At 38.3% G+C, this 15146-nt stretch overlaps 1 protein-coding gene across 23 annotated transcripts in view; it reads right to left on the bottom strand.

The window, feature by feature from the left end:
- The window catches only part of Dlg2 (discs large MAGUK scaffold protein 2), a 1883913-nt gene that overhangs the window by 539901 nt on the left and 1328866 nt on the right, over positions 1-15146 (bottom strand). For all 23 annotated transcript variants that reach the window (XM_029535332.1, XM_029535281.1, XM_029535286.1 and 20 more), the window contains one exon: positions 2449-2573. In XM_029535332.1, coding sequence (XP_029391192.1) covers positions 2449-2573 — 125 coding nt within the window. The remainder of the gene's footprint in view (positions 1-2448; positions 2574-15146) is intronic.

The following is a 15146-nucleotide window of genomic DNA, read 5'->3' as shown; positions in this document are numbered from 1 at the left end:
TCTCTCTCTCTCTCTCTCTCTCTCTCTCTCTCTCTCTCTCTCTCTCTCTCTCTTTTGCCTGTTCCATCCCTCTTTAAGGCAGAGTCTCATTTTGTAGCCTAGGTTGGATCCAAAATCACTTTTTAGCTGAGGCTGGCCTCAAATTCATGATACTCCTTCTGCCTTAGCATTTCAAATGCTAGGATTAGGCATCATCATCCTGTAATGTAAATTAGCACACTTAGCTTATGTCTAAACACATATACTAGAGCTTGCCTATGATTCAACACTAGCAAACACAACCTCTCCTTGACTTACAGAATTACACTTACACATGTGTTTCGAATCTCTCAATGTTCAACATAGATGTTTCTTCTCTGAAAAATCACTCAGTTAAACTTGGAAATTTGATTGTCACAAAGCATGCATTCCCTGGATGTATGTTTGGAAGTCTTTTCAGCTGAAATCATATGCAAATGAACCCGAATTAAAAATACAGCTCTTCTCAACAAGCTGCAAAGATGCAGCTGTCTAATGTAATCACTGTATCAGAACAGCCTGATAGAGAATAGGTGTCTTTGCCTATTTCAAAAGAAAAATAGAAGACTAAGTTATTCATGTGAAATGAAAACACACTGAGCAAGGGTATGAGGTTTGTATTCCTCCTTCTCCACTCACATTTCCCAATGTGATGCCATGCTGGCCAATGCTGCCTTGACCTACAAGACTTGCTTTAACTCTCTGGTAGACACACTTCTTTCGCAAACCACAGAAAGGTTCCTATTTGTTCACTTCCTGGAGGCCTTGACCATGAGCTTTGGCTTTGGCCCACACAGTCCAGTCTCTGCAAGAACTGTACTGAATTGATTTGGCAGAATTCCCTCAACCTTGATATCTGGTCAACTACCTTACATTCTGTCCTTTAATATCTTCTCACTCTGGCCTTCCTTCAGCCAGGACTTTGCCAAGTCCCTGTAGCCAGAATGTATCTCAGTGCTGATATTTTTTTTCTTAGTAATGATTTATGTCTTTACGTCTCATAAATTCTTAGCTATAGGGTGCCAGTTGTTATTGTTGTATCCAGGAATGTGTCATTTTTTTCTCCTCCTTTAAAATCTGAAACCTAGCAACACTTCTTGAAGAATCTTCCTTATAATTTTCAACAATCCCTGTAAGTTTCCTCCCTTAACATCCTTTCTATCCCCAATGTCAATTTTACCTATTTTTCCTATTTATTAATATCAAAGATATGCATTATCAAGCATTTATTGAACCCTTTATATCCATATGATAGGTAATATCCTATAACTGCTAGGTAAAACCGCTAGAGTGGCATGCAATTTTAACCCCAGGATTTGATAAGTTGAAACAATAGTACCACAAGTGTGAGGGCATCCTTGCTTATATTGTGAGAGTTTATTTAAAAAGAAAAAAGGATCTATTGATATAATTGCATCTTCTTGACTTATATGAATCTATAGCCAGGTATATTTATATATAATTTATTATATATTATATTTACATATATTATATGATACATATAATTTATTATATATTATTTATATATTATTTATTATATATTTATTATATATTATGTATATTGGATGGCTTCTGTAAGTTTCTGAACCCTTAAATTTTTGTGCCTTTTAGAAGTTGTTCCTAATTCCTGGTGGTATTGTATATTACTTATTATTTGCTCCATGTGGGTGATTTTGATTTCTACAACCCATTTCTAGGTTCCAACCCATTGCCAGGCTCCAACTGTTACTGCTTTGTCCCTAGGTGCTGTCTTGGTTCTACTCCACCCATTTAACTCAGGTCACAGTCTTTTTTTCTTTTCTTCTTTTTTTTTCTTTTTGGTTTTTGTTTGTTTGTTTATTTTTTTGAGACAGGGTTTCTCTGTGTAGCCCACATTCTTTTTCCAAACAAAACAGCATTCATTCTAGTCTCTCAGACAATTTACTTTCTCTATGTCTCAGTTCAGTTTTATGCAGTATCTTAATGCATTATCCAATTGTGTTTTAAGATCTAGAATCTTCCAATGAGACCGTTCCTCTGATTCTCTCTAAACATCTATATAAAACCCTGTGAAAGCTTCTATATCCATGCCTATAACAGTACCTGAGTTCCTAATAGACAATGTTGATTCCAGATACTCTATTGTTGACTTAATTCATATTAAAGTTCTTTCCAAGTAGACATAGGACCCCATGAGAACCAAAGATATATTTATAACCCCCCCTGACAGTGTGTGGCCCAATGTCACATTTGTTAGGTATCAACATGCACAAATTAGATACAATTTGAAATTCAGCGAGTACGAACAGATTTGCAGCGTCACTACAGAAAACCTTGATAACCTTCCAAGTCCCGAAATTTTATAGAATTATTGTTCTCCAAAGGTATAAATGTGACTACCTGATGCAGTGGATCAACTGATTGAGTCATTTTAATGCTTTTGATCTTTACCTGAGTCTGCCATCCTCTGCCGCAGCACCTCCTGGAATAATCTTCGTAATAAATATGCCAGGATCATCTCCAATGTGGGGATTATCTGTCCCTCCAGCAATACTGAATCCCAGGCCTGAATTTCCCTGTAGAAACAATAAATGGATATTAAATGATGTGCTGTCATCTAAAACCTAGTCCCCTGGCTCTTGGTGTTATCATGTTACTACTCAAATGGAAATTTGGTGATAGCAGTTTTATGTACAAAGCCGTAAAGCTTGCTGTCAGCAGACACAGCAAGGTCAGAAGAACTCTCCCGTCTTTGCTTTGCAATAACTCAAGGAGTGGTGTAATTTTTACTCAAAATGATTCCTTTATGCAGCAGTTAAAATATCCATTATCAATAAGAAATGAAATCTTGAAAATAAAGCACATGGGACATTCAAAGGATTTTTAAAACATCAGCTATGAAAATATATATTCACACGAGAAATGGAAAGTAATATATATATATATAACCCAAGATGTGATAGAGTGGTTAAATTTGTGTGATGATGCCCTGCTGCCTCAACTTCTGTTGCTTTATAAATTATTCAGCAACAAATGGGCTCCAATGTAACATACTTGGACATCAGAAAGCAGGGCCCCCTTCTAGAGACAGGACACATGAGAGACTTCCAGTACTGAACAAAATCCATTTGCAGTGGCAACAGACAAGCCATATGTTACTTCTTCAGAAGGAAAATTTGAGCAGCACACTTTCTGATAGACTTTGCATACTTTTTTAGATTACAGTAATTGACATCCAAAATGCATGTATCTTCTAAAAATAAGGCAGACTGAAAGATCCCTCAAAATCCACTTATCATCTCCAAGCATTTCTTACTTACATATTCTCTTTAATCCATATCACCATGGTTACGTTCTGTTTTCACAATTGTGTTCTGATGTTGTTCTGGTTCACATTTTACTTTAGTTCTTTCCCCACATCTAGGTACTTTTAAAATTAACTATTTTAAATGGCAAAGTAATACCTCATTAAGATCATATGTCCTCACTTATTTAACTTGTCTGCTGCTAGGTACTTAATTTTGTTCATGCTAGTACCACAAGTATAGGATACTCGATTTATGATTGCTTGATTAAGTTCCACTCTGAGGTAAAAAAACAGATAAAGAATAAAATTTTAACACTTAAACCAGATAAATGAATTAGGGCACTCAATTAGTCATAAAACCCCAGTGTCAAGACAAAGTCAGATATAAGTTGATAGTTATACTGCAATAAATGTCAAGGCAATGTTCAGGAATATTTTTGGTGAGTGTGTTTGTGTGTACACATGGGGTGGCAGTATACACACTTGTGTGTGCACATGAAGATACCAGAGGAGAATGTTAGAAGCCTTCTTCTATGACTTTCTACCCTTCCCCTGGGACCAGGTCTCACTGACCCTGAAGTTTACCATTTTTGACCAAGGCTGGCTGCCATCCTATCTCTCTCCCAGTGACAATTACTGAGGCTGTAGGTGGGTATACCTATACACATGCGTGTTAGGAAACCAAACTGAAGTCTTCTTCCTGGATGAGTACTATCATATGTGATCACCTAGAATCTCTACAGCTCTGGCTTAGCACATTTTTTTAAAAAAAATATATTATTTGTAAATATAAGAAAAGTGAATTTTCAAGGATTTCTTCCACAGTTGGATATTTATATTAAAAGCTTAAAATTTAAAATTAGTCAAAAGCAAGTAAATCTTATATTTTGTGTGGACACCTGTAGATACATGGCAGACATGTGTGTGTGTATGTGTGCAGAGACATGAACAATGGCCACAAACACATACATACCAATACACACTACTTCTAATCCCAACTACAGGAGATCCATTGCTCTCTTATGACTTCTGCTATTTCCCATATACATGAAGTAAATACACCACCAACACAAATAAATAAATAAATAATAAATAAATAAATAAATAATAAATAGAAATCTTTAAGCACCTATTTATACCTTTGATATCTTTTCTAATAATGAGGTCCTTTGAAAAAATCCGTGTTCATTAAGCACAGGCACTTATTATCATCCACACAATCATCATTCTATTTGCTGTCTAAGTTTCCTGTTCCATGCCTTTCCCTACGCTGAGTTCTGCAGTAACTATGTTAATTTAGGAAGCATGTAAAGTAGAGTAGCCAAAAAGAAAAGCAAGCCCTGTGCCAGTGCTCTAGAGCTGTGGGGGGAAGAACAGTGGCAAGAGGGAATGGCCCATGTGACAGCATACATGGCTCTATCTTAGTCATGACAGTCAGGATGGCAGAGTGCATGTGAATCCCTTTGGGTCACAGAATATTCCTGATACCAGTGTCTACACCAGGACTCTTGAAGGCACTGAAAGATATGCGAAAGAGATGATTTGTGTCTTTCTGGCACTCAAGGGGCAAAAGGAAAGCTGACAGTCGTCTGACTTGTGTCTGGTCATGATCCAGTTGTTCACAGTTTCAATGCTATGGTTCAGATAGCATTGGTATCAGCTAATATTTTTCAAGCTTATATTGATAATTATAGCTATAAGACACATGGTTGTAATATGAGTTTAAGTGTCATCCATAAAGATTAATCTATTTGCATACCTACCCCTTCAGATATTTAACGTTTTCTTATGATGGAAACATAAGAAATTTAGTTTTAGGCACATTGGCATATGCAGAATTCACTTATCAGCTGTCGATCTCATTGTACATTAGTGACCTAAAAATCAAATTTATTTCTCTTGCTTGACCCATCATAACCTTTAGTTATCATCCATTCCTTTGATCTTTGGTGTCTGGTAAAGACTATTCCTCTATTTATATGAATCTATAGCTTTAGATTCACAAATACAGTATTTATCTTTTTATCTTTTGTATATTTTACTTAGCTTAGTGCTAATTCTGTTATTACCAATGATAGGAACACTTGCTCTTTATAGGTTGAATAGCATTGCATACCAAACTCTCTTTACCCATCTACTCCAGGATGCACATTTACTGACCTCCAAAGTTGGCTGTTTATTTTAGGCAGAGTCCTACCATGTTGGCCAATGTGGCCTAGAACTCAAGATCCACTTGCCTCAGGCTCTCCAACTCTGGCACTTTAGGACTGTGCTCATAGTTCTGGTTTGTGATTTCCCCAGCAGAGTATGAAGATGTAGAAACCTTCACACACTGATGACAAGATGTCAGAGGAATAAGAAAAAGTTTGAATGCTAGAGTTTCCGTTAGCTCTGCTTTCAGTCTCTTGAGGACGTTACCACTATTTCAGTGCTTGATTATACTAATTTACTTCCCCAATAATACTAAATAAGGCTCCCTCTTCGCCACATTCTTTTAGCATTTCTTTTGTCTTCCTAACAGTCATTGAAGGGCATGTGCACAGAAACTGTGGTTTTCATTTCATTTTTTATATATGTTTTGGATTAATCCCATATCACTGACTAACTTATAAGCATTTCTTCAAATTCATATCTGCATCTTTATTATAATTGCTTCCCTTGATGGATAATGCGATACTCTTGCTGTCTGTGTTTTCGGGGTTAAATTTAAAGAAAATGAAAACCAAACAATGTGCAAAACACTGTAGTTTAGACTATGTTTCCTCAGTAGTCTTGTCCTTTCTGATCTTAAGTTTAAAGTCTTAATCAATTTTGAGCCCATTTTATTAGTGGTGTAACATAAGGGTCCACACACTTTTGTAGTATATCCAGTTTTTCTCACAATGCTTATTAAAAAGATTACTTCTCATTATGTACTCTTGGAACTTTTTTTCAAAGATTAACTGACTGTAAATGTGTTAAATCCTTTGTGAGCTCTCTAGTTTTTCCCATCAGTTGGTATGTGTACTTTTAGCTGATATTACGTTGTTTTAATGCTTTTTCCCTTAGTAGGATAAATTGTAACCTAGCAGCATGATCTTCTAGCTTTTACCTTTCCCTTATGACTATCTTGAGTACTTAGAGTTTTTCCACGTTACTGTAGAGTTTTTCATGTTTCTATAAAAATTCTAGTTTTTCTCTATACATCTGTGAGACATGATACTGGAATTTTTAGAAACAAGGGAATTGAATCTGTAGATCTATTCATTCAGGCAGGGTTTTAATTACATAAGACACATTTTGTAACATCTAGTGAGCTTTCTGTTTACATTCTAATAACGTTGTCTATTACAATTACTGATTTGCGTATGTTTGTATATAGACCTCAACTACCAAAGAGAAATCTCATTTGATAATGGGTTCTTTTCATGATTTTGTTGAATTAAGTTTGCTCCAGATAATGTTAAATGATCACCCCAACTCTCAAAATAGGCCACTTCTTTTTGTGTTTTTATTAAAGATTTGTTTTATGTGTAAGTAAGTGCCTGCATGTATGCATTTCCCCTGTGTACATGCTCAATGCCTGAGGAGGCAAGAAGTGTGCATCAGCTTCCCTGGGACTGCAGTGACAGGTTGCTATGAGCAACCATGTGGATGCAAGGAGCCAAACCCAGATCTTCTTCAAGAGCCATGCATGCCTTAACCACCAAGCAATCTCTAGTCTTTGTTGATTTTATTTATAAATATGTTTAGAATTGATTATGTGTATATCTGTATCTTTGCATGGGTTCATGCACATGAGCCTGGTGCACTTGGAGGCCTGGAGTCTTGGGGCTGGGGTTTCAGATGAACTTACTGACACTGATGCCTGGAACCAGACTCAGGTAGTTTGCAAGGATGGAATTGCATTCTCAGTAGGTAGTCAGCTACATTTCTCTCTTATATTTTTTAGAGATGCGTATGTTAATTTGGGTCACATATTGTCATTTGCGATGGTCTATTTCTATCTTATCTTTAGTATTCTTTATTTTTGAGACTTAGCTGGAAAACGGTGTTATCAATAAATATTTTACAAATGACTGATTAGTTGAAACACCTACAGAGACTGTACACGAAGTGATCCTAAAGGCAAGACTCGCACAGGACACAATAGCAGTCTCTAATTCCTTGAGAAATGCATTGTGGAAGTAGAAATCACTTTAATCTATATAAATATAAGAATGAAAAAGATAAAGATGGAATATCCAACTTGTGGCTTAGCTCCAGAAGGAACTATGATACCGGGACATCCAAATTGGGGACATGTTGGTTTTGAAGGAATGGGCAGAGCCTTTACTCAGAAAGTAGCTTACTAGTCAGAATATGAGGACCCAAGAATCTATCAAGAATGAAAATGGATGACTTTTAAGGGGTTCTTTGGGAATATTGACTAGATACAGGAAAACTATTCTTGCAATAGAGTAAAGAAAATGTTTGAAGAAATTTTAGAAGGGGAAGACCGTCACTATTGTGTTTTTCAAACATTCTGTGATTCAACAAATAGCTGCTTTGAGAACAACAAAGGAACACTTAACCACTGTTTAAAGAGCTGACTACAACACAGAGCATGTGGTGGTTCTTCTATTCCCTACTATATATTTCCCTGACCCAAATCCCACACCAAGGAAAAGGATGAATGGATGAGAGGCACTCCACAATGGAAAGATGCAGATGTAAACAGAATTTAACTTGCTTTGTGTTTTCGATCTCAAGAATTCTTGAAAGCTTTTGCAGTTCTACTAAAATCAGTCTTCCAGATGGGTCTCATTAGTCTCTGAAATTTTTTAAGGAGTCGTTTGTCTGAATTTAGGTAAAAACTGATTTGAAGTGCTTTCTCCCTTCTCTTCCTGTCTCTTCTAGATGTTGCCACTAGCCTACAACACACAACGGATCTCAGCAAAAGGAAGAGCTGCTTGCTTCTCTCCATGGCGTAGTCATTTCGATTCCCTGACATCTGTCCCAGAGCTTCTGGCTGTGAGTCAGGTCTCAGCTCGGCGTCTCTTCATGGGAACCAGATGACCTCTGGCTGACACTTTTAGATCCTGAAAATTGTGGCTAATAAACTGAGTTTTGAAGTTTAACACCATCAATAGAGACTAGAGATTGAGTCACACTGGTAAGGGCAACACCTGTATGGGGTTCTAGATGGGCTTTTCTATACTATGGTTGGCTAGATTCCATGACTTATGCATGTGACTGGCATGGCCTTTTTTTTTCCTCTCCTGGTTATCAATTTTTCACATTTGCTGACTATCCTCAAAATCATAAGTCATTATCTAGATAAATGGTGCTTCCTGCTGCATGTGATCTGTGTAATCTCCTCTCACCAGAACAAGCAACAGCTGAGAGCTGCCAGTGTTACAAGCACAATGTTCCTAAAGAACTTACTCCTCCAAAAAAGTTGCCAAAAAGAGAAAGATAAGTCAATAACAAAAGCTCATCATTTTATATAATGTTACACACACACACACATATATATATATATATATTATATTAATTAATTATATTATATTATATCACATCACATTATATTATATTATTGTATTTTAGAAGTTAAAATTCTCATTTAAAATACTATTTTTAAAAAATAATCCTGTACTGGGAATTTATCTCAGAGAAATAGCCATAGCTATGTGCAATGTTTGTTGTGACATTATTTTTCTGAAGTACAACACACACACACACACACACACCCTGACACACCCATACCCTGACACACACATACCCACAGATCCACTCTTGAAATCAAACATCCATACAATGGAGGCAAGGGCCAGAGCAGTTGTTGCACAAGCCTGAGTTCAAATCCCCTGCTCTCATCTCCTATATCTTGTAAAGGGTACTGGGGGTTGAATTGAGGACCTTGCACAGGCTAGGCGCACAGTCTATCACTGAGACACACTTCTGGCCCTTTTATGTTAAGACAAATGTCAAGTTACCCAGTCTGGGATTAATCTTGCCATATTCTTGCTTCACACTCCCAAGTGGCTGGGATTAAAGGAATATCTCAGCATACTTGGCTTAGAAGGGGGATTTAAAAAGCTACAAAGTACTAAATGACAAAATAAATATTCTTAAGGGAACAAATCATTTTATTACATGCTAAATAGTGACATAAATGTCTTATGATCCCCCAACCTGGGAATAGTGCTAGCCTCTTTTTGTACACTAAGAACCCAAACACAAGACTGATTGAGTTATCTAAATATACATAGCAACTACTCACTGGATCTAAAATGCAAAGACAGATTTTTCAGATTCTAAATACTGTTTTCATCATGTTACCCAGCTCCTTTTAAGCTCACGATTAGTTTGTTAGCAGTGGGATAATTAACATGTAATAAATACTCTTGTCTTTGTCTTTCAAAAGGCTTTTAATCATGTGTATTATATCATGAAAAAAAATTTAAAAATCTGATTAGTAAATAAGCATGAAGTTGGACCTGAAATTGATTGCTCATTCTTCTATTCTCAAACTCAAGGCTGTCAGCAAGATGGAAGCCCTTGCCATGGAGGCTAGCATAGAGCTCACTGTGGCACATGCAAGATAGGGAAGCAAACTTGGGAGAAGTTCATTTAGAATGTTAATTGAACTTTAGAAAACCATTGGTGCTAACAGAGAAGGAAAAATACTGATACCTTGAGTAAGAATTACTATTAATTGGCAGGAATCATTGAGGGGCTTCTGTATTTAGGCACTAAATTTTTTTTTCTTTTCTTTTTTTTTCTTTTTTTTTTTTTTTTTTTTTTTTTTTTTTTTTTTTTTTTTGGTTTTTCGAGACAGGGTTTCTCTGTGTAGCCCTGGCTGTCCTGGAACTCACTCTGTANTTTTTTTTTTTTTTTTTTTTTTTTTTTTTTTGGTTTTTCGAGACAGGGTTTCTCTGTGTAGCCCTGGCTGTCCTGGAACTCACTCTGTAGATCAGGGTGGCATCAAACTCAGAAATCTGCCTGCCTCTGCCTCCCAAGTGCTGGGATTAAAGGCGTACACCACCATGCCCAGCACCAAACATATTTCTTACAAATTTCAACAAAGTATCTTAGTTTCTTGATCATTTCATAATGTTAGCAATTGAACATTTGCTTATCTTCCCACTAAGTCATCTACTTCCAATGATGCATCTGCTGCAGTTCCCAGATAATCATTTAAAAGGACATCTGCTTAGAGAAGTGTGCATACAGAATTAGGAGAGAAGTGGGGGATTTCATAATGGTCATCCTTGACTTTTGCTTGTTTGTCAGTTCACAAACACTACTCAACACATGAATCTTGTTCATCTTCGCTACTCCTTAAAAACTGCCAGCTTCTTTTGACTTCCACTTTCTAACTTCACTGGCTCTCTCTGCTCTTCCTGATTTCAGTTTATTCCTTCCATTCCATCATTTCATGAACATGTTAGTCCTGCCCTCTCTCTGGGGTGTGTGATCAAAGGATGATTGTCAAGCTCAAATGCTTACGAAAGTCACAAAATTTTTTAAAAAGGCATAGAGGAGGCAGGATGGGCCTAAAGACATAAAAACATAAGAACAAGAATGAAGCTAAATGGCAAATGGTCATTGCATTGGAGATTGTTAAAAGTAGGGTGTGTAGGGCGTGGCCATTCCTTCCATTCAAAAGAGAGAGCCTCCACTCAGCCCTTTCATACTGTCACTATCTGGTGCATGGGCTTACTGTTGGATGATTATTCTTCGTAAAGGAATCCAGGAATTATTCTTTGTTAAATGAAGTATCAAGCTTTAAATGTTAGACTCTCTCCCTCTCTCTCTTCTACCCTTCTCTTTCTCTCACCCGCTCTCTTTGTCTCTTTCTCCTCTCTCTTTCTCTCTTTCCCTCTGTCTCTCTATCCCTCTCTGTCTCTGTCTGTCTGTCTGACTGTCTCTCCTTTTCCCCCACACCCCCACTGACATGTGTCAAGACAGCATTAAATGAGGAAATTTTATTAAGGTGTAAATGGCTGTGAAAGAAAAAGGGGAAACAGCCAGAAGAGGCTGAAGAGCCACGGTCTGAGCACGCATTGTGACTCCCACTCCTGCTAAGTGAAGGAGCCTAGGAGGGAGGTTAGTTGATGATCTCTCAGGTTGCCTCTGTGAAATCCATTAGCTGGATCCTCTATCTCACAGAATGCATCCTACCTCCACAGCCTTACGGCACTCAGTCATTGGGCTGTTCAGAGCAGCTCCTGGGAAGCATGGCCTTGGGGCAAACTTCAGAATAAATTTCAGCTTTCAGAGCACTGCAGCTGGGTTCCTGTGAATTCTGCTCCCTGTGGTTGGCAGTGTGCGAAGCACATTCTCATGGCTGCCACATAGCTCAACATTGTGAGGATGAAAGAAAACATGTGCAAGCCAGAGACAGGGTCAGCCTTTTGTAAACTACTCACTGTTGCCTTGATTCATTTATGCTTTCTCTGTGGAGCATTATGTATCCCCTTGCCAGCACATAGAGTGCTTGGCTGTAGAGATCCACATTTCCCCTTCATTTGCTTTACATAGTTTTGTAACAGTTCTACAACTCATTTTTGCACATCGTACTGTACTTGCTTACCTGCCACATTCTATTGCCAGCATCCATTCAGAGAATAACAATTCAGTGATGCATTTTCTGTGCCAGAATTATGTAGTACATGGATATGGAAGGAACTGACTAAATTTTTGCATGCATTTAACTAAACAGACTGCTTTTTTGCCTAGCATGCTTCTCTTCCCTTTAGTACTCAATTTATCTTTCAATAACAATCTTCACCTCATCCGTTATCTGTGATGTGTTCTTCAGCTGCTTCATGGAATAGAAGCTGCCTTCCCTTCCCTCTATGCTTCTGCATAACTTCATGCATAGCACAAATTGAACACAAGACTACTTGAATATTGTACTGGTTGGCTTTATGTATACTTAACCTAGGCTAAAGTAATTGGGGAGGAAGGATCCTTAATTGAGGAAATGCCTCCATGAGATCCCTCTGTAAGGCATTTTTAAATTAGTGATCAATGTAGGTAGGTCCAGCTCACTGTGAGTGGTGACATCCTTGAGCTGGTAGTCCTTGGTTCTATAGGAAAGCAGGTTGAGCAAGCCTTGCAAAGCAAGCCAGTAAGCAGCAGCCCTCTATGGCCTCTAAATCACGTCCTGCCTCCAGGTTTCAGCCTTGCTTGAGTCCCTGTCCTGACTACCTTTGGTGATGAACAGCTGTGGTGGTTTAAATATGTTTGGCCTAGGGAGTGGCACTGTTAGGAGGTGTAATTGGAGTAAGTATGGCCTTGTTGGAGTAGGTGTGGCCTTGTTGGAGGAAGCGTGTCACTGTGGGGATGGACTTGAAGACCCTCTTCCTAGCCACTTGCAAGCCAGTCTTTTCCTGTTTGCTTTGGAACAAGATATAGAACTCTCAGCACCTCCTGATCCATGCCTGCCTGGATGCTGCTATGATTACCACCACAATGATAACAGACTGAACCTGAAAACCAGTAAGCCAGCCCCAATTAATTTCATTGCAGTAGAAACCCTAAGACAACACCAGTGTGGATGTGTAAGCTCAATACACTCTTTCCTCCCAAACTTGTTATTGGTCCATGGTGTTTCATTGCAGCAATATAAACCATAACTAAGACAAATATCTTCTCTTTCTCTAAATTCTCAGCAATTAGAAGATAGGTCCACACTGTATTCCCAATGACATTTCTTGATTTCCATCCAATTCCTTGTGACAGCTAATGCTCACTAAATGTTTGCTGAGTTAAACTAAACAGAAAAAAAAATCAAGTGCATTTGGATGACTGAACAAAGAAGGAAAGGTCAAGCGAAGGAGGTTCCTTAATTTTACTGTAAAAAGGCTAATGGCTGAATCATCTTATTAGTCCCACATCTATCTGAGTAACCACCATGGATTCAATATTATGTCAGACCCTGAAAACAAAAGAACATAAAGCATCAAATATGTTTTCTGTATCCAGGTTCTAGGGTGGAGAACAGTGTGTGTGGCTCAATATTCAATTGTGTCCTGGGCATTCTCTGAATCCTGGTGTAAACCATTTTCTTAATTAGTGGTCAATATGGCAGGGGGCAGCCCATTGCAGGTGGGGCCATCCCTGGGCTGGTGGTCCTGGGTTGTATAAGAAAGCAGACTGAGCAAGCCATGTGTGGCAGGCCAGTAAGCAGCAACCCTCTGTGGTTTGTTTTAGGTGATTGTTCTTCCTCTTCCTCGACCCTAATTTCTTCATTTCGTATTCATCACTTTATACAACTAGAGAGTCATTGTGTACCCACTGGGCACCTTCTTCATTGTTTTCTCCAAACATCTATGCATGGGTATGATCTTTCTTGTTTCCTCACTAACAACTTGCAATTTGCTAGCTGTTGAAAATTACATTTTATTCTTTACTAAACTGTGAGGATAGTTTTTAAATGACTAATACATTGAACTTCTTTTCTGATACCAACATCCTTTCTCTTTCCTGTTGTGTGTGTGTGTGTGGGGGGGAAATACTCACACAAAAAGCAACTTAGGTCAGGATGCCTGTTCTAGCATGCATGTCTAGGTTATAGTCTATTACTTTGGGGGAAAGTCATCATAGTAGAACTCCAGACAGCTGGTCACACTGGCCTCAGGAAGCAGGGAGCAATGAATTCACAATGCATGCTCAATCCCTTTCTAAAGTCCTCCGGCCAGGTGGGGGTGGCATCAGAATCTTTCTACTTCAGTTTTTCCACATCACACTCAGAGGCACATCTCTGGGTGACTACATTTTGCCAAGTTGACAATTAGTGCTAACCATCATAATGTTCCATTGCTCCATCCTTGGATTTCTAAGCAACACTGTAGATCCACATTTTTCTAACACTAGCTTGTGGTTGCATTAACAGGACTCCACTATAAAGTGACAATAAAGTAATACTCAATGGTGACTCTGATTTAGTAGACTCTTAAGCACACTACCCTCACCTGTCTTAGCTAGGTCAGCAGGAACAGGAATGAAAACACACAGCCAAGTGGAATGGCTCAGTGGGGACTGATGCTTGTCCCTGCTGATGACCTTAACTCCATCCTTTGGATCCTCACGGTGGTAGAAAAGACATGGACTCCCAACCATTCTCTTCTGATCTCTATAGGTGTGAATCCACACATGCATTTCCCCACCTCCAAAATACACACGAATAAGCAAATATAATTACAAAACAAAACGGCCTGCAACCTGTTAAGTGCAAGTCCTTTGGAGGACTGCAAAGTGTGAGCACTGTAATTACTACTCCAGCTCTACCATGTCTTGCCTTAGAGTCTGAACAGTCTTCACCTAAACTATACAAATAACAACGTTCAAGTTAAATGTAAATCACTAACACTCAAATATCTGTAAGCATCAGGATATGTATGGAAGAAAATGTCACAGTAAAAGCCATTCCTTTGTATATTGACAAAACATGAATAGACAAGCAGGAAGCTCTTCGCTGCCATACAGTCACAAAGGTCAATGTCTCCCTATATGCCTTTAGTGAAGTAGTAAAAATTGTTAACTTTAATAAAATTTGAGGAATATGTGTTATGCTTTGAATCCGAGTTGATCCCCAGATCTCATTAGTTGAAGGCTGAATCCTTAGTACAGCAGTTTTGGATGTGAGGTCTTTGGATGACAAGCAGACTATGATGGTTCCAATTTCATGATCCAATGGACATGCTTCCTGGCCTATTGGGGCATGGTAGAGACTTTGGGAGGTTGTATTAAAGAGAGGAACTCTGTCAATGGCGGCATGGCCTTGAATGAACGGTTTCTCTGTTTTCTCTCTCTGTTCTCTCTCTCTCTCTCTCTCTCTCTCTCTCTCTCTCTCTCTCTCTCTCTCTCT

Source organism: Mus pahari, chromosome 1, assembly GCF_900095145.1.
Source record: "Mus pahari chromosome 1, PAHARI_EIJ_v1.1, whole genome shotgun sequence".
Classification (NCBI taxonomy): Eukaryota; Metazoa; Chordata; class Mammalia; order Rodentia; family Muridae; genus Mus; species Mus pahari.
The sequence above is the reverse complement of the archived record's forward strand: the minus strand, read 5'-3'. Positions and strand labels throughout refer to the sequence as shown.